The sequence below is a fragment of the Malurus melanocephalus genome, unplaced genomic scaffold (assembly GCF_030028575.1).
Source record: "Malurus melanocephalus ecotype Western Australia unplaced genomic scaffold, MMel_1.1 scaffold_509, whole genome shotgun sequence".
Lineage (NCBI taxonomy): Eukaryota > Metazoa > Chordata > Aves > Passeriformes > Maluridae > Malurus > Malurus melanocephalus.
In genome coordinates this window covers 438,893-457,208 of record NW_026623741.1, presented here as the reverse complement: position 1 = coordinate 457,208, position 18,316 = coordinate 438,893, and the positions used below count along the sequence as shown (strand labels likewise).

Below are 18,316 nucleotides of genomic sequence, written 5' to 3'. Positions count from 1 at the left end.
CTGACAAATGCTGCGTCCCTTGCTACCAACACAGGTGGACTTTGAAGCCAGGAAAATCCCTTTTTCCTTTGCTCAACCCCAGCATTCCAGGCCAGCACATGGCAGAGACAGAGCTGTGGGGAGGTGCCAGTTAGAGGGGAGATCAAAGCGTAGAGGAGAAATCCTTAGAGCCCGTGGAGGGAAAACACAATTTCAAACACGCCCTGAGCACAGAGCAAATCCCATCTCCCACATGGCAGGGGCCACAAGGAAAGGATTGAATATGGGACCAGACTCAGGAGGACACAATTCCTCTTCCTTTAATCACCAGATGGGAAAACTCACCAAGGAACAGATGGACACGCCCTGGGCCTCGGGCACAGAAATGCCACCATCTCTTTTCAAGAGCTGAGATAAAAGGCCATAAAACCCTGCTCAATATTAACACCGTTGTTGCCCTGTGAGCCACCAGCCTTCAAGGATTTTTCTGGGCAGGTGCCAGCAGGCTGGGTGCTGGTGGCACAGAGCATGGCCAGGAATGCAGCCCGCAGTATTTGTGCAAAAATATGGGAGCGGCCACCCCTTGCTTTGAAAGTTGTCCTCTGGAAGGGAAAACGCCACTTTCACTTCCGGAAAGCTGCAGGGAAAATTGTTTCATGTTTTCAYGACGACAGCAACAACAATAAAAAAAAATCTGTTCAGTTGTAGGAAAACAAGGAGTGAGGCAGAGCAGCTCCTGGCTGCTCACAAACTTCCTCCCACTCCCCAGACCTGCTCCAGCGTTTCCTCCAGGTATCCTTTTGCTCCCCCAGCTTTTGGCTGCACCTTGACATAGCCAACAACCCTGCTCTAGAAATACATCAGGAACACCTGAGCTTGGAAAAGCTGGGGCTGGCTACCTCATCACCAAACATCCAGGCAGAGGGCAGGGATGGGTGCTCCGAACAAGCCGCTGGTGCGATGGGGCAGAGGGCAGGGTTGGAGGGGCGGCTGGGGGAGACGGAGGAGGTTGGGATGAGCCACGAAGCAGCAGCGGGAGCCTGGTCCGGCAGCCACGTGGGGAACACCCGGCAGGCTGGGACACGGGAGCGGGAAGGGGAGGGAGATCTGCAGCGAGGAATTGCCAAGCACAGCCGCTCCTCCCTGGGCTGGCAATTGCCCTTTTCATGGGGGCTGTGCAGGGCACTGAGCCTGGAGGGTGGGGATGGGCAGCAAGGGCCATCCCCGTGTCTGTCTGTGCTGGGATGGGCAGCAGGCACAGYCCAGGGGCTCAGGGACACAGCTCCTGCTCTCTCTCTCCCCAGCACGCGTGGTGCCACAGCACGCTGTGACCACGCTCCAAAACTTGAAAATTATCAARCCARATCCCACAAAAAACTGCCAAAAACTCAACCTGCAAATCAAATCATCACTGACATACAAAATCATGCCCGTCTGCTTTTGTTTGCCTTCCCCATCCCTTTCCCCTCCTTCCCCRGATGTGCTGGGACACTCCACGTGAGTGTCCCCAATTGTTGTTTTCAGCTCCAGACCCCGGACACGGCCCTCAGCATCCTCCAGTGAGGGACAGAGCACGGCAGGTCCCAGTCAGGGTCCCCCATGGAGCTGCTTTGTGGCCACCACCCCCTGAGCCGTGCAGGGCTGGTGGCTGCGGTGCCATCTCCTCCCTGTGCCCCCCGGTTTGGGCTGGGGGTACCCCCAGGAGCAGGGCAGGGAGGGCAGGACGCTGCCTGTGGGACTGCCCAAACGCCAGCACGGCCCCGGGACCCTCGAGTTCCCTCCACGTGCTGCTCCYGCCACCTCCTCTGCTCCTGTGACCCCACAAGACCCTTTTCCTCTCCCTCCCCTCCGTGGGTGCTCCTCATCCCCCTTTTTCCCACCTCATCCCCCTTTTCCCCACCTCATCCCTGCCTGTCAGCCCCCACACCAACCCTCCCGGCTCTTTCCCCATTCCCTGTCCTTTTCAGCGTCACCGATTTGCAAATACCCCAACACCTGCAGTCCAGCAGAGCCCACCCTAAATCTGCCCTCTCTCCTGGCCTTTTCCTCCGGGGATCTCCCTCCTTGTACTCCCCCTTCTCAGGGACATCCTCCAGTTCTGAGAAACCCCCGGTGGGCTCCGCGGGCCGGGGACACCCACAGCCCGGCTGACCTTGCACACTTCCACCCGGGAAAGCTTTCCGTGCGTGTCAGCTCCGAGGGAGAAGAGCCTTTCCACCTGGAACCGGGCTGAGGGACCCCAGAACCTCCACCAGCCCGTCCCCAAAGGGCTCTGCTCCGCCGGCCCACCCAGGGCAGCCCCGACCCCGACCCCTGCAGCCCCCAAAGCCCTGCCCGGCCACCAGCGTTGCCTTTCCCAGCCAGCCCAGAGGCACAGGACGGCGAASGACAGCCAAAACCCCGGGCAAACAGAGCGAACAGGCGGGCAGGGGCTGAGCCCCGCGTGTCCTGCCCGTGTCCTGCCCACCTGCCCGCGCATGGATTCACCGCCCGCTTCATCAACGCACCAAAGTTCAGGCGAGCTGGACGCTGCAGAGCACAGCGGAATTAATTCCACAAACCTCATTAGCGCTGGGTCTGACTCAGTGTCCAAATCCTCTGCCGCAGCCCGAATAACAGGCACCCACACAGCACGCCAAGAAATTCTTCCCAAGGCACAGGGGCAACGTGCTGCTTCGCTGCTGCAACTTGATTTCCAGCTTTGATTTCCTTTTTTTTTTTTTTTTTTTTTTTTTTTTTTTAAAATTTTCCCCTCCCTCCTCTCTATTTTGTGTCCCTTTTCTCTTTCCGGTTAAACGTCAACTCCCGGTCCGGCGGGGAGCGCAGCCAGCCCGCGATCCCGCATAACTCCCTGCGGATTCCTGCACCCTCCGGTCAAATATCCACTTTGTTCTCGCTGTCCCGGCGCTGCCGCCTCGCCCTCCCGAGGGGCTGGCAGGGAGGAAAGGTGGGAGCTGCGATAAATGAGATTGGATGGCAGGTGAGGAGAAGTTTTATCCCGGCTGGGCGGGAGGAGGGGGTGCCCGTGACGCGGGGTGGCATTCATTCCTCCCTCCCTCGCACACCTGGCCGGGCAGGCACAGCCCTCTGGAGCCTCCCTCCCTCCGCACCGAGCACCGGCCCACAGGAAAAGGGCTGAGCTGAACGTGGAGAGGCTGCTCGGCTTCCCCTGCCCGCTCAGGGCAGAGTGAGGGAGCTCCCCGACCTCCCGTGCCTGGGGTTTCTCCAAATTTCCCCCTGGCGCGACTGGGAGGCGTCGCCCTSGGTGCCCGGGTAACTCCTTGCTGGAATATCGGGTAAATTCCTGCCTCGACAGCCCCCGACAGCCTCGGTGCTTTGCTTGCAGAGGGAATGGATCTGTGTCCTGCTTTATCCAGGGCATGGACACGGCAGACAGCTCCTCACCTGCACTAAATCTGCCCCAGAGTCAATGCACAACCCCTGTAGCTCCAGGAATGGGACTCATCCATAGTGAAATCCCACAGCTGAGTCCAGCCCTSCTGCTGGGCTGGACCCAAACCCCTTCCCCAGTCCAGGGATCAGCAGAGGAGAGCTGGGAGTGCAGGTGAGGTTATTTCTCTGTCCCACGATGCCCTTTWGCTTTAGAGCCTGGGTTTTGTCAGGGCTCAGAACCTCTCACRCTTCCCAGAGCGGAGCACACACATCCCAGAGCAGATACAACAGCAAAAGCAGCATTTCAGCTCCMTGACAAACCCTCACAAGGAAAACTGCATCTCCTGAGCCTCAACACAAACAATAGGCAACAGCCAGAATTAAAAATGGCACATTTCCTGCCTGCCTTGGAGATTAAAATTACGAGCAGGGTGATTTTTGCCCTCCTCGTTATCAATGTGGCATCACAGAGGCTGCTGCTCACCACTGATGGAAAGGTGAGCAGCAGGATTCCCTTCACTACAATAAATTAGGTTAATATATGCAAATCAGGTTAATATATGCAAAGTGCCTTAGCCCCAGGATAAAGGAGGATGTGCCTGTACCATTAAAAGCTGCAGCAAATGGGAAACAGGCAGGGGCACAGCGGAAGATGGCCCGGGCAGTTTGAATCTGGCATTTCCGAGTTTCCCAACACAAGACTTGGCAGCCTCAGCATTACCCCAGCCCTTCTGGAGATGGGATTTCCTAGATTTAAACAAAAGTTCTGAAAGTGAAGGAGTTTTGCTGTCTTTTTTTTTAAAACACATCAAGGCAGTGACTTGGGACGAGCTGGGACGTGAGACAGAATCAAGGCAGAGCAGGACAAGGCTGGGGGTGCTGRTGCTSGAGCTGGAGCTGCTGGGGAAGGGCAGATGATCCTCATGAAGGGGTTCCAGGCAGAAGGTCCTGCTCTGCCTCAGATGTTGCAGRTGAATTAGAACTGGGTTTCAGCTCCCAGGATGGGAGGGGAGCTYRTGCTGGTGCTTGCAGATGTGTCTGKTCACTCACCTGCTCTTGTCCACCRGYAGTGCCCACCTCCCACTGCTGCAATTTTCCTTTTTGAGGTAAACAATGCTGCCACTGCAGTTGAAAAAGCTGATTTAGGCTACAAGCAAGAAGAATATTATTAAAAATCCCAGTTATTTTAGTGATGGATCCCCAACAGGAATCCCGAAGCCAACCAGAAAAGCTCGTGAGCACCCGCCTTCCACCCCAATATTGGTGTCCTGACCTTCTGGATGTCCTCCTTTCTCCACCTTGGATGGAGAATGTTTATGTCACATCCTGTAAAGGCTCTTTGGCCTCCCCTGCAGACCCTGACAGCCCCAGAGCTTCCTGGCCCCATCTCCTTCCCCTTCACCCCCAGAACCTGGAGCAGCTCCTGCAGCGTTCCCAGCTGAGGAGAAGCCAAGTTACACACTCTGGGTGCTGCCAGAAGAGCTCARGAYACCAATTTTSCACCTTTCTTKGAAGCACATCCTCCCAGCACCTAARAGATCTSCAAGCCYACAGAACAGGAGTTTTCCCAGAGCTGGAACTGGGCTGATTTTACATTTGCAGGGCTGATAAAGGCACTTTTCCAATATAAAGGCAGCTCCACCACCAAATTTTTAGGGCAACAAARCAGAGAGGCACTAGTAATTCTTTRTAAATACCCATATGAACATAACAGSTTTTAACTTCATCTTGCTTTAATAACAATAATTTTTAAAAGGGTTGTTTTTTGGGTTTTCTTTCAGGCAACTTCTCCAAATTACTTCCACCAGGGAAGAACAACACCTGGTGAGCTCAAGTTCTTGCCTTGGTTCCATACCTTGCACTCCCTACCTGCTGGATCAGGCTTTTGCCACACAGATTTGCTGTTTTTAAGAGCAGAGACCAGGGACTTCAGAGGAAGGATCAGCAGATTTCAGTGCAGATTTCAGATTTTCAGATGGCTCCACCACAGCTCACGGCCCCGTTTGTGGTGAACCTCACATTTATAAATCAGGGATTTTCTGCTGTGGCAATGTAGCCTAGAAATGTTTGCCTGAGGAGGGAAAACAAGCAATTTTATAGCTCACACTAAATTATTGCTCTCTCTGATGAGACTACCAGTCCAAGTGCCAATTACTGATAATTACCAGTGATTTTAGGGTTAATTATTTTCTTCTTTTTTTTTTAATGCCACGCCAGCTTGCAACAGAGCTTTTCTTCTTTCTCTCCTGCCATCACAGTGTGCCTGGAGACAGCTTTGGAGCTTTTTCTAGATCTTTATTGAGCAATTACAGCCAAAATCCTGCTGCTGGAGCACACTCACCCCCTTTTTTATTCTGTAACAATTCACATTGCTAACAGAAAAATTAAATATTTAATCCCATCACTGCGCTGTACACTGTAGTGACAATACCCTGCTATGTGGCTTAAATAAAAAGAATGTGTAATAATGTTTTATTAATGTACACTAATGTGCACATAATTTATTGCACTAAATGATGCTTAATATAATTCCCTGTGCAATTAAAAGTGACAGATGAAATCCTGCCATATTCTCTCCCTCAAGGGAGGGAATTCTTTTCCCCAAAGCAGCATTAACTACACGTGCCCCTGTTTTCCAATGGCTGTTCCATGTTCCTAAAGGAAAATCTCTTTGTTGAACATCCCCGATGAACATTTGGGACAGACAGCAAGAGGGAAGTGAGATGCTGAAACAGCATCAGAGGAAAATATTAGCAAAGGATCCAGAATAAAACTTCAGCCTGGGCTAATCCTAATACCCATCCAGGTACAGCAGGGCCTTCCAGGGGTACACCAGAACCTCACCCAGCTCCACAGGCTGAACACACATCAGTGTCTTCCATGGGAAAAGGCAAAACCTTTCCCTGTGRAATGCCAGAGCTCTGCTGTTTACCGGCAACAGAGAGCACGAGCCCGGCCCCAGACAAAGAAAAACTTCAAATAAACAGAGACCAACGATTGGAAGTCATTGGTGTCCGTGGTTCTCGCTTAGAACAAAAGGAAGGAAGTGGAATATAAACAGTCAGAGGAGCAGCAGCGCAGGGAGGGCTCAGGGGTGGAAAACTGCTCTGTAAAAGCCATGCAGGAATTGCTGGGGTGAATCTTCCCCAAAGGGAAGGGGAGGCTTTGGTGGAACCTCACTGCCCGTTCAGGGGGTCTTGAGCCTCAGCAGTAATTTATTTATTTAAACATTTAACCTTGACAGTGTTGGGGAGCCCTGCTGATATCTCCCTTTCTCACTCCCTCTCTGGAGATATTCCAGAACAATCCTGTGCCATGTGCTCYGGGAAGAGCCTCCTTGAGCAGGGCGTTGGGCCACCGTGTCCCTTCCAGCCTGGCCCATTCTGTGATTCCCTGCAGCTTCCAACCCTGGGCTTGGCCCCCACTCCCCAGGAACGAGCAGCTCCCATCCTTTGATGCCTTTCTGGGGACATGACACAGCCCAGCTGCTCGAGGGGTTTCACAGCAGCTACAGCTTCTCCCTGCAGTGGGGAAGGGCTGGAAAGGAGCTGGTGCAGCCATCAGCTCCTCCCTGCTGGAGCTGTGTCATCAGCACAGCCTGGCAAGGAAGACTCTTTATTTTTTGTTCATCTCGGTGCATAACTCCCCTGAACCAGACAGTGCAGCAGCAATCCAAGTCAAACATAGCTTCAGGTGCTCCCATTCCAYGGTTTGAGGTGGGGCTGGCAAGGGCTGCCCTCCCCACCTGCTCCCGGCAGCGCCCAGTGAGACAGAAAATAAAAGCGAGTCCTCAACACACAAAATCCCTTCCCACAGCAGCATCAAAGCAGGGCACAGCTCTGAAGAACAACAAGCAAATGGGAGAGAAAATCAACACCTCGGGGCATGGAGGTGAGAGAAAAGACTTCATAAGGGTGAGGGAGAGCAGAACCAACTCTGCCAAGGATGAYTTCATGACTGCAGCTCTCCTGCCTSTGCTGAGGCAGACACAGACCTGAGCRTGGAGTTTCAGCTCAGAAAAAGCTCCTCGAGCTATGAGACACCCAAGCTTAGGAAGGAGATGGGCAGAGAGAAGCCCTATAGTGTTCAAGGAGCAGAGATGGTAATTYTCAGAGTAAGGAATGATGAAAATGGGAATAGCTTTGCTCTGCTGGGTATGGCTAGCATCGCTTTGGAAGGGAGGAGTAAGAACAAGTATTTGCAGTTTTTAGAGTCGCAAGTGCAGCCTGAGCCATCACTATTGCAGCAGCATGAGAACCTTTTCTCTGTTTGAGTTTGCCTGAGTGCAGCTGGGCACTGCTGCAGGTTCAGGGCTGTTTGACACACAGGAACTGTCACTGGGTCCCCCTGCCCTCAGCAGGGCTCACACAGCCACAGCTCCAAAGCAAACCAGCCCAACCTCCTGTCTGAGCATTTCAGGCCATGCTTCCTGGGCCAAAAAGGATCCTTCTCCCTCAGGACATCACCTTTGTGTGCCTGAAGCTCCCTCTGCCTTCTCTGGGGTACTGACTGACCACAGCCTGTCTGATCCCCTCCAGACAGGGAAAAAGGCTTTTCCCTCAGAGCTGCAGTTCCCAACCTGTGCATCCATGCATTACCTCTGACATGCAACACAAGTAAGAGCAAATTACTGCCTGCAAGTTYGTTACACATCCTCACCTCAGCTTTTTGGAGGCAGAATAAAAAAATTCAAACCCAAACTGTGCCTGTTTTATGTTGCCTTCTCCACTGCAGACAGCAAACAACAACTCCTGTGAGCTCAGGAGGGAACTGCCAGAGCACAGCCCAGTCCTGCAGGGCTCTTGCAGGAGCTGTTGCTGCAGGAATCTGGAAACTGCTGCTCCGGGGGCCTCATGGCAGCTCAGCTGAGCTCAGGAAGATTTTCCCTGAGCCCTCCTGCAGCAGCATCAAGCCCCTGTGATCAGTTTTCCCATTTCTGCAGATGCTGGACGGTGTCACTCAGTGTCACTCCCTGCCTGCCAGAGCAAAGCAAAGCTCAGCCCTGCTCCTAAAATCCACAAAGAAATCCAGAGGCTTGGAATGATTGTGGATGCAAGGAGGAAGGAGGAAGAGGGCAAATGGAAGGGGGAAGGAGTGGGGTGCTGGGATGTGTGATATGAATAAGATACATTTAAAGGATGTTCAGTAGCTTCTGTAGTGCGTTTCAACCCCAAGAACCTCAGCAGCTGCCCTGGCAGGTGATTAAATGGTGGGATTGGTTAATTAATGTGGCCTCAGGCTCTCCCAGTCTGTGCTTCCTACCAGTGACAGGGCAGAGCTGTTATTCCATGGGATGCAGAAGGAATTAAAGCATCTTTCCAAGCTGGCAGGAGCCAAAGCAGCAGCCCAGTGTGAAGAAAATCAACAGAGATGTTTCTATCTTGACTATTTTCACACCTTTCAATATTTATTGCTTTAAAAAGAGCAATTCCACCACCTCCCCAACTTCCCATGCTATAGTCACATCAGTCCTCTGGTTTATGTCCCATGATCACTCCTGGACACACAAACTTTTTTTAAGCTAAAATTACTGCCAGGACAAAGTGTTTTAACATGTTTTAAAATAATCTAAAAACAGGTTATCAACAAGATGGAGAACAACYTGTTATTTCTACCTTAAGTCCCCATAAATACAAAGTCTTGATCAGGAGTGACATAACTGATAGATAAAAAAACCACCAAAAACAAAACAAAATGAAACAAACAAACAAAAAAAACAAGTAAAGCCCAACCAACCAGCCACAAAAACAACATCAAAAAACCAACAACCAAACACAAAAACTCCAAAACCAAACCACTGAACTCTCAGAARCTTAAATTTTTGCTGATCTGACCTCCATCTCTCCTATCATTGCTTATGCACTACAAGAAGCTCTGGGTAGAAATTTAATTTAGAAGAAATGCAGACACATCAATGACACTGGGTTTTTTTTTAAAGGCTTTTCAACTTTTATACAATAAAMTTTTCAACTGAAAATACCTTTTCACAACAGTGGAGCAAGCAGTAACTGCCATGTGTGCATTCACAGAACATCACGAGCTAATACAAAGATGGACAACATCACAAATAGGATCAGACACTYTCCTCTGCTTATCTGCTGTCCAACCTCATTCCGTGGCAATGGAAGTGTCTTCTGCACAGGTCTTTGCAAATGAGTTCACAAATCAAACCTCTGCAGCTTGAGGGTTCTGCATAGAAATCTCCATCCCTGTGAGATGGTAACAGGATGTTCCAGCACAGTTTTCCTCAAGAGTTCAACAATTTCACATTAGGATCTACACAGAGCACAGGGGTATAGGTGTCAGTGCTAGAACAAAGTGAGCCTACACTCACTGACAGTTTGCTTCAAGTCTCTGCTACACATCTGGACGTGGACATTGAGTGGTTGTCTCTGCTTCAGCTCCCCCAGGACAGAGCTGGCTCTGGAGGGAGGCACCTACACAGGCTGCAGGCAGCCCTGGAGCACCACCTGCATCACAGGGGGGGAACACTGACAGTCCTTCACTGCTTGCCCTTTTATTTTATTTTCTTTTTTCACCCTAAACCAAACTTGCCACTAGGCAAGACCCCAATGCAGTAATTAATAAGCAAACTTTACAAGCTGACTGCAGACACTGCCTTCCTCCAGTACAACACTGGCAGCCTGGTTCTTCCCCCAGCAAGCAAAGGCAGAGGCATGGTGGGCAGAGGTCCATTCCTGTGGGCACACAGCTGGCATCCTGCTCCTGCCCCCAGCCTTCCAAAGGGGAACTGTGGGCTGTTGCAAAGAATCTTGTCATCTTTTACCAAAGGAGAAAGCCACCCCTCCTCTCTGAGGACAATGGCTTCAGCGACAAACAAGTCCAAAATTCCAGGCCCAGCACAGCAGTCACTGCTTGGCCTTTTTCACAATGGTGCCCACAGCTGAGATCACCGTGGTTTTGGAGCCACTGGCACTGGTTGTCACTGTCACAACCCCTGGCAGCGTTGCAGTGGTGGTGAGGATGGTGGGCTGAGCTATCGTTGTTACSGGGATGGCAGAGTCCCACTTGCTCTTCCTCTTCTGGGCATCTGTGAATTGGATTAAACCAAGCAAACAAGGATTAGCATCATGTTAGAGATCACCAATCCCTTCTTGTCAACCCTCAATATCCCACTGCCTSATTAGACAGCTTCCCCTCACTTCAATTTCAGGATATGCTGGCAGTAAATGGTGAGGAGGAAAGGCAAATTTATACCTCAAGAGTCAAAGTAAAACTGTCGACCTGAACTCCAGCCTAAGGGGAGGCAGGATCACTCCCTGCCCCAAAGCAGATTTCATTTTAACAGAGCCCATGTACCCCACTTGCTCAGCACAGAACACACTCAGTAGCCTCCAGTTGTTATTCTCCCTTCTCCTCATTTTCCAAGGCAGGAGAACCTTTCCAAATCTCACAATCTATCAGTCCCAGGAATAMTCTACAACCACAGACCACAACAGGTTTCTTGACCCACTAACAAATTTCCTCACTATCCCACCTGGCCCCAGTCGTTCATTCCAGAAGGAGAACCATGGAATACAGGGACTAGAGGAGAGCTAGTCCAACACCCCTTAGAAGAAACACTCTCTTGCATTATCTACACCATCATTCAGGCTTCAGGAAGCACTAATCCCAGCATTACTGCAGCTTAAGGGTACAGCCACAGCTGTTCTTTACCTCCCACAGTGGTGCTGGATGTTGTGGTGGTTGTGGAAGACGCGCTTGTTGTTGTACCCTTTTTAGTGCCAGTCACAAACTCAATCTGGGAAGGGAGACACACATGGGAGAAAGGGAAGAAGATTAAAAAATGAAGTGTTAAGATACACAGCCTTTTTTAACCCACAGCACCTCTCTATGTTATTTAAAAACAGCTTCAATGTCATGTAAGATATTGGATTGGCCTCTGAGCTGCCCATCATGCAGGAAGGAACACAAAGACCTCAGGCCATGAGAATTAAGGATTCCTGAAACCCAGCTCCTAAATCTGATACAACAAAAACATGTTTGCAGCTGGTACAAGCACAGAGATCTGACACAGCTCAGAGAGAATAGATCCTGGTCATTAAACACTGCATTTATGCAGTTAGAAGTTCTTATTTCTTTTCCCTTAAGACACTTGCAAGGCAAGTCCCCGCTTGCACAATTTACTGCGACTGCATCACAGCAGGAAACCTGGCAACAAGAGCTACAACAGCACTGCAGCCTCAGAACTGCAGATCTGGGCAAGGGCACCATCAGATACCGGGGTTACTGTGCAAAAAAACCCAAAACAAGCAGCAAGACACAGCATGCACGAAAAAATCTCCGTGTACTGGAGATGGAAGGAGCTTCTGCAGGTTAGCTGGGAAATCTCTAACATCAGACTAATGAGCTCTAATGCCAGCCACTGGCTTAAAGGGAATGCAGGACTGCAATAAAATCTCTTCCAAAGCCTGTCTGGGCTCTTTTTGAGGCATGTGTAAGAATAACTGGGCTTGTCACAAAATTGAAGTTAAAACAGGCCCAGCTTTTCTGGAAATTGGATGTAACAAGGCAATATCACGGAGAACAGAAAGCAGGTATTGTCTCACACTGAGATATGGGGAGGAAATTAGGCTTTAACTAGGCTAGGCACCAGACAAAATGTCATAAATTAAGGAAAAAGCTGTTTTTTACTCATTATCTTGCCTGTATCTAAGTTACTGAATGTCATTTTTAGAGCCCTGGTTTAAAAATACTGACAAAACAGCAGGAAATCCAGTGGAATAAACAACCTATAAATGGACCTATAAGGAAGGGCAAACAACTTGATCTGGGCAGTTTGGGAAAAGACATGCAACAAGAAAAAGAGATAAAACAAGCAGTTTTAACACAGAAACAGCAAAGCAACACAGAAATTCAGCAGGGAAAGAAACAAAACCCCTGCACCTCCATCTCTCTTGGTTTTGATAGGTACCTTTGTGCGTTCCTTCTTGGCCTTCTCCAATTTGTCCATCTCGATCTTCTGGGCTTTGGCTGAGAAAGATCAGAAGAAGTAAAGCACCAGGAACAGAAAAAATCCATAGTTCTCACTCACTCACACAYCTCCCATCATAAACAATCAAAAAAWTGATTCAAATTYTGTATGGGAAAAATTAAACTGCCATGAAAGCAACCGCTGCTTTTTAATCAAAGCATTGCAGCACTAATTTAATGATTTGAGAGATGAAAACATTGCAGAACCAATTTAAATGAAAAGCCTTTCCAGACTGATGAAGCATCAATAACACTCAGGCACATCCAACCAGAATGGAGTCATTAAAGAGCAGCATGTGATGACTTCTCATTTCTACAGAAAGTGAAGACTCCAGTGCAGTTAATTAAGTACAAAACACAAAGACCTAAGCTGGGACAAAAAAAGAGACTTCCTGGAATTACCTAGTGCCTCATAGTATGAATCCTCTGACCAGCCATGAGGATCAAACATGTCCTGAAGAAAAAGAAATAAGGCAGATTAGGGCTATTCCCACAGAAACACAAAACACAGTGCAAGAATGTTTTATGTATTTGTGTTCTCTGATGATAATCAGAGGTGACAATGATAATCAGCACTGATTTCTTCCTGTATCCCAGTGACACAAAGATCACATCAGACCTTCTTTTATAGGACCACATTCTGTTCTGAATGAAGRAATAGCTTTGAAGCCAAAAAGGATGCTGGGGTAAGTCATGCATTTTTCTGCTACTCAGCTTCTTAACCCTTTAAGGAGTTCCATTCATACCTCCACACTTCAGCAGTTTTTGTGCAGAATCCTTGTAGCAAAGGCTGAGACACTGAAGCTCAGTGCCACACAAAAATGTTCACTTCAGTGCAGGGGCTCAGGCTGAAGCTGCCTTACAGGACCTCTGAGCAAGCAGGATCAAGAAAGACTTTACACCTCTGTGTTATCTTTTACCCACTCCTCTTCCAGACAAAAGCACTGCCCCTCACCTTTGGATAATTTGTACCGAGTTCATCRATGGAACAAAACTGGATCAGCTTTTCATAGATGCTGCAAAGGAAAGGCAAGAGGTCAGAGCAGAAGCAGGGAGATAGAAGGGAACAGGAGTGTTTCAGATGTGTCAACAGAGAGAGGTTGTCACCTCCTCACACTGCAAAGTGRAATGAGAACCTGGGAAGCTACTCCTGCTATGATGGAATGGGGAATCCCATTATCCACAGTATTTCCTCTTCCCACAAACACCTCCCAGCTCCCAGAACAGTCACGTCTTCTTAAGTACTTCATCCCAAGCCTTCACGTTTAAAACCAATACACCAACCCAACCTGGCCACACAGAACACAAAGAGAAGTTTAACTGTTTCAGTCACTAAAATGAGAACAGTAATTCGTTTGTAAGCACTAGTATTTCCTGTTCAGGAACYTTCTTCTGCAAMAGCTCCAACAAAGAGGAAAATTGCWGGCATTTGCTCTKTGSTGCTTTGGTCACACACAAGAAGATGGTGGCTCACCTGGGGTTGCGAAATTCCTTTTTCCTCTGGATGATGTAGTTCATATCCATGCCCTCTTTCATTTTCCTCTCRTACAGCTTTTGAATTTTATCCTAAGGGACAATGATTACAGGGTGAACCAGGAAGAAAAAGAGGAGCACATCAGCTGACAGCTGTTCATGTGGAAAGAAGCCAACTGAACCACTGACCTCCTTGACTGGAGAAAGGATTTCACCCTTACCCCAGGGCCAGGCTGGTTAAGAGACACCTTCTCCTTTAAGGTCTGAAGTACCTTCATTAATTGATTGGTAAAGGAATTATCTTGGCACTTACTGAAGGCTTTGGWGATTAAAGATCTGCACAGAAGGCACAGACTCCTCCTTCCCAGTCTGATGTTTCCCTTTACAGCCATGACAAAGTAGAAGCCAGTTCTGAAATCCAGAGGTTCTCCCACCAACACCCACCTGCAGCCTCAGGTGTGCATTTGAGAAACAGCAGCTGGGCTACTCTGCCCACGGGGCAAAGCTCCTGCTTATCTGTTACCCAGGCAGAGCCAGAGCCAAGCTCTGCTGGAGAACTAAACCCAGTKTGATCATCAGGTATTGCTGGGGGTGCCACTGGCAGCCAAACCCTCTCAGGAACAATGTGCTCATAAATCCCTGCTTTGGTACCAGTCAGATGCAATCAGCTTCACTTTGCACATCAGCCACGAGGCAAAGCCCCTGCAAAAGGCAACTTAACTGACTCGGGTTGCAGATGGCAAGCAGTCTACTCTCCAAAAAGGATTTCAAATCAAATATGATTTTTTTCTTCCTCAGCAAGATGGATGAATGTACTCAAAAGTATTCCTGCTCTGGTGATGGTGAAGGGACAGCAGAGGCAGGAACTTTCAGGCAAAACAGAGAGTTAAGTGCTACTGCTAAAATATCCTCAGTAATCTCCATTATCTTTTCTTTATAGCAGAAATTTCTCATGTGCAGGAGACACCTAAAACAAGACCAGAAGCTGGGCCTTCAGTTTTTCAGGATGGGAGAGCTGAGTCAATTTTCTTTTGTTGCTTCTGGATAAGTCACTTCATGTCTCCCTCCCTGGACAGTCAAACACAGAGCTGACTATTGTCAGGGCTTGCTGCAGCCTGAATAAAGGAGGATTGTTAAGAGCTGATATGAAACTCCTATTTCAACAACCATAAAAAAACCCCAACTTTATAAGATAAATTTTCATCAAGTTGTCACAAAATCAGCAAGAAGAAATTGCACAATCTCCAYGTCCAGCACACACATTGTGAGGTTTGAAGGAACAACTGCACAAAGGGGAATTTGGGGAGTAGAAATGATTGAATAGGTGTTCCCTTTTGTCCCCTCCCCATGCAGTAGCAATAAAGTTCCCAAAGTCCACAGACGGGCAACTACTCATCAACTTTATAATAATAAATCCTCCCTCTGGCAGAGTTCAAGATACAGTTTATCAGAGGAAGAATTTGACAAAAGAGCAAACTGCCAGTGAAAAGCCCAGAACATTCTTCATCTCTAAGGAACAATCCCATCTCCTTGCTCAAAGTGCTCTAAGATGTGGTTTGACCTGCCAAGAGAGGACAAGCTCCCCTTTGATTTAACACACTAAACTGCTGTTAAAGGGGGAAAATTCTGCTTTATTCTGTCTGCCCTGTCAAGCTCTGTGCATTCCTCAGGTCTAACACACTCCAGTCCATTGATGTCAGAACTGTAAAATCCTCCTACAGCACAAGGAGAGGATGGGTGTGCCCAGGTACAGTGTGTGGAGAAGAAGAGAGCATCATCTGGATGGTGAGTCACTCTGAATCACCACTGCACATYAGGGGCTACTTTACAGAGCAGTCCAGAAGTGATTCTTTACTTGTATTTCTGCTGGGCAGATAATCAGAGTTAAAACTCAAATGTGTGTTAGGAAACAGCAGTCCCTGCTCTTTCATTTGCACTCCACAAGGAGAACACAGCATTTTTATTGCAAAGTTTTGATCACTGCCATTATTTGGGTGTGCACCAGAGAAAACACACATTTGTGTTCTTTTGTTGCTTCCAAGCTACCAGCCTTCCCTCTAAATGTTTATCATCCAGAGACACGTAGGTGGAAAAGGAATCCAGGCATTGCTGCCTCAACTATGCCAGTTTAGGGGATTTCAGGCCTGTACAGAAAAACAATGATTTGCTCTTTCGTACAGAGCTGAATTTGCTGAGGTAAGAGGAAAGCAGCCTTCACAGTAAACATTGCTTCTGTGTCACTGAGGGGATCAAGAGCTCTCTTAAAGCACAAGTAACCCACAGAGCCTGGAAAGCAGCTTAAAGCTACTTTGAGATTCTTAAACTAGAACTGCTGTAGAGCCTAAAGCATTAACACTGTGCATTTATAAACTCAGTGTGATAAAACCCAGCTTCAATGCTGAAGCTTTGCCTTGTGCAAAATTATGGAGCAGGGTTCCTAAATATCCCCTAAACTGAAAGTCTTTAAAAAAAAAAAAAAGTGAACTTATACCCACCTGCAATTGGTTAGAACATCTGCCAGGAGGCTCAGGAGGGATTTTGATCTCATCTGGAGACATGTTCCTCACTCTCTCTGAAAAAGAAGCTGGAGAGAGCAAATTGGGGTGAGTTCTGGCACTTCTGATGGGAATTTCAGACATATAAGCCATTAAATTTGTTTTATGTATTTGTCAGTACTACTCCCTCATTGGGAACCAAGGGGCAAAGGTGATGAGAATGCTGATAACCTGGCACTTGTGTTCTCAAAGTGCTGAGCAAGAAGCAACCAACCTAAATGTTGGATCATTAGAAGAGGGATGTGAAGTTTATTTTATTGATATCTACACTCTTGGAGAGAGAATTGGACCATGCATGTGGAGGATCAATTTTATGCAGTCTGGCTYTTTGCCATTTTGGGGGAGATAACCACTTTGTGACTATTTAGTTCAGGACATACCTGCATGAACCAAAATGGTTCAAGAAGGGAACAACCCTCCCCAGGGCTGTCAGGAGTTAACCACAAGAAATTACATTTCATCCTTAAGTTAACACTTCCTTAACAGACACTTTGATCTCTGCTTACAGAGACAGACTATTGCTAGAAAGAACAACTCGTTCTGGCAGGGCTGGGAACAGCCCAGTCCAGACTGCCAGCTGTTTGTATTGGGATATACTATTAAAGTACCTGATTACCCTGTAAAGATTAGTTTACAGAGTTATCAGCAAAAGAAATGTTTCCCCCCACTGCTTGCTACTTTCCCACTATTATGGGAAACTCAGGCAGTTTTCTGGCCAAGCTAGGAGTAGAGATTTGTGCCCCATTTAAGCAGCTTGCATTGTTTTCAAGCATGAATTGTCCAGGGAACACATCCCAGAGTTGATCTGTGGTGGATAAGAGACCTGAGAGCAGCACAGAAGTCACATCAACCAAGTTTTTCAGGTCCTCAGTAAAGCTGCCTGAGCTGCAGCTCCAGCACCCAGAGTTCAGCTCCTCTGAATAAGGGCCAAGGAGGGCCCAAAGGCCAGACAGGGGTGTTGGAACCCTGGAGAGCTGAGGCTACAGATAAACAACACCACACATGATCAGTGCTGCTACACTTTCCACATCTTTTGTAAAAATGGGAAGCACTAAGGACAATATCCTTTGGAGAGGCAAAGCTGCCAGGCGACCACTCATTCTATTTGATCAAGATATTGCTGGGGGTTAAATTCCTCAGCAGTTGCCAGTAACRAACAAAAAGTGTCCTTTGGCATTTACCAAGTGGGAGCCTTTATGGAAGGAGGAAAGCTTGCCAGAACTCTGACAGAAAGGCAGGCAAAGGGAGCTCCCGAACAACAAGGCACACATTTGTTACAGGTTCCAGCTGCTGGTGGCTTGGGGAAGCCTCTGGGTTAATTAGAGCTTCAGGAGCCCAGAAGACAGCAGCAAAGACACAGAAAAGTGGATAATACACAGCACACAAGGCTTGCTGGGAAAGGTAAAAGCTGATTAATGGCTTAAGAGAGTCACAGCATCTGCAGAAACATTAAAAAACGGCCACTAAATCCAGACTTTGAAAGGCAAAGAAAGCACCTAAAAAAATTTTTTTTAAATATCAAGCCTAGCTCTACATTAGACATCCCACAGGCTCCCTGTCTTTGCATATGAGCCACAGAGAAACAAAACATTTATGGGAAGGGGAACTGTGTGCTCATATTAACTCAGGAACTCTGAGCAGCACCTCTGCCAGCAAAAAAAGTCAGTCTTAAGAGTGTATTCAGCTATCCATTCAAAGCTCCCTTGAAACAAAAGTCTTTTTGGAGGCAGATAAGAGCTCTCAATGAGACAATATATTTTGATGTATGACTTTTCAAGTTCGGTGCTCATTCTCTCTTTTGTTTGAGCCACAGGAAAACAATAATTTATCAACCCAATACTGATGGGGGAAGGCATCTTTTAAAGGTTTACAAGGAACTGGAACTAAGGATTCTTTGCCTCCTGAAACCCCACCAGAGCTAG

The 18,316-nt window shown here is 48.1% G+C and overlaps 2 protein-coding genes across 3 annotated transcripts in view; both read right to left on the bottom strand.

The window, feature by feature from the left end:
• The window catches only part of ITGB4 (integrin subunit beta 4), a 31,619-nt gene extending 28,549 nt beyond the window's left edge, over positions 1-3,070 (bottom strand). Inside the window, exon 1 of the mRNA XM_057381420.1 lies at positions 2,541-3,070. Within this exon, the coding sequence (XP_057237403.1) occupies positions 2,541-2,545 (5 nt within the window). The 5' untranslated portion in view covers positions 2,546-3,070. The remainder of the gene's footprint in view (positions 1-2,540) is intronic.
• Positions 3,071-8,760: 5,690 nt separating this feature from the next.
• The window catches only part of SAP30BP (SAP30 binding protein), a 29,267-nt gene continuing 19,711 nt past the window's right edge, over positions 8,761-18,316 (bottom strand). For both annotated transcript variants that reach the window (XM_057381405.1, XM_057381406.1), the window contains 7 exons: positions 16,335-16,423; positions 13,841-13,932; positions 13,322-13,382; positions 12,769-12,820; positions 12,308-12,366; positions 11,050-11,134; positions 8,761-10,423 (listed from right to left, as the gene is read on the bottom strand). In XM_057381405.1, the coding sequence (XP_057237388.1) occupies positions 10,242-10,423; positions 11,050-11,134; positions 12,308-12,366; positions 12,769-12,820; positions 13,322-13,382; positions 13,841-13,932; positions 16,335-16,423 (620 nt within the window). In that variant the 3' untranslated portion in view covers positions 8,761-10,241. The remainder of the gene's footprint in view (positions 10,424-11,049; positions 11,135-12,307; positions 12,367-12,768; positions 12,821-13,321; positions 13,383-13,840; positions 13,933-16,334; positions 16,424-18,316) is intronic.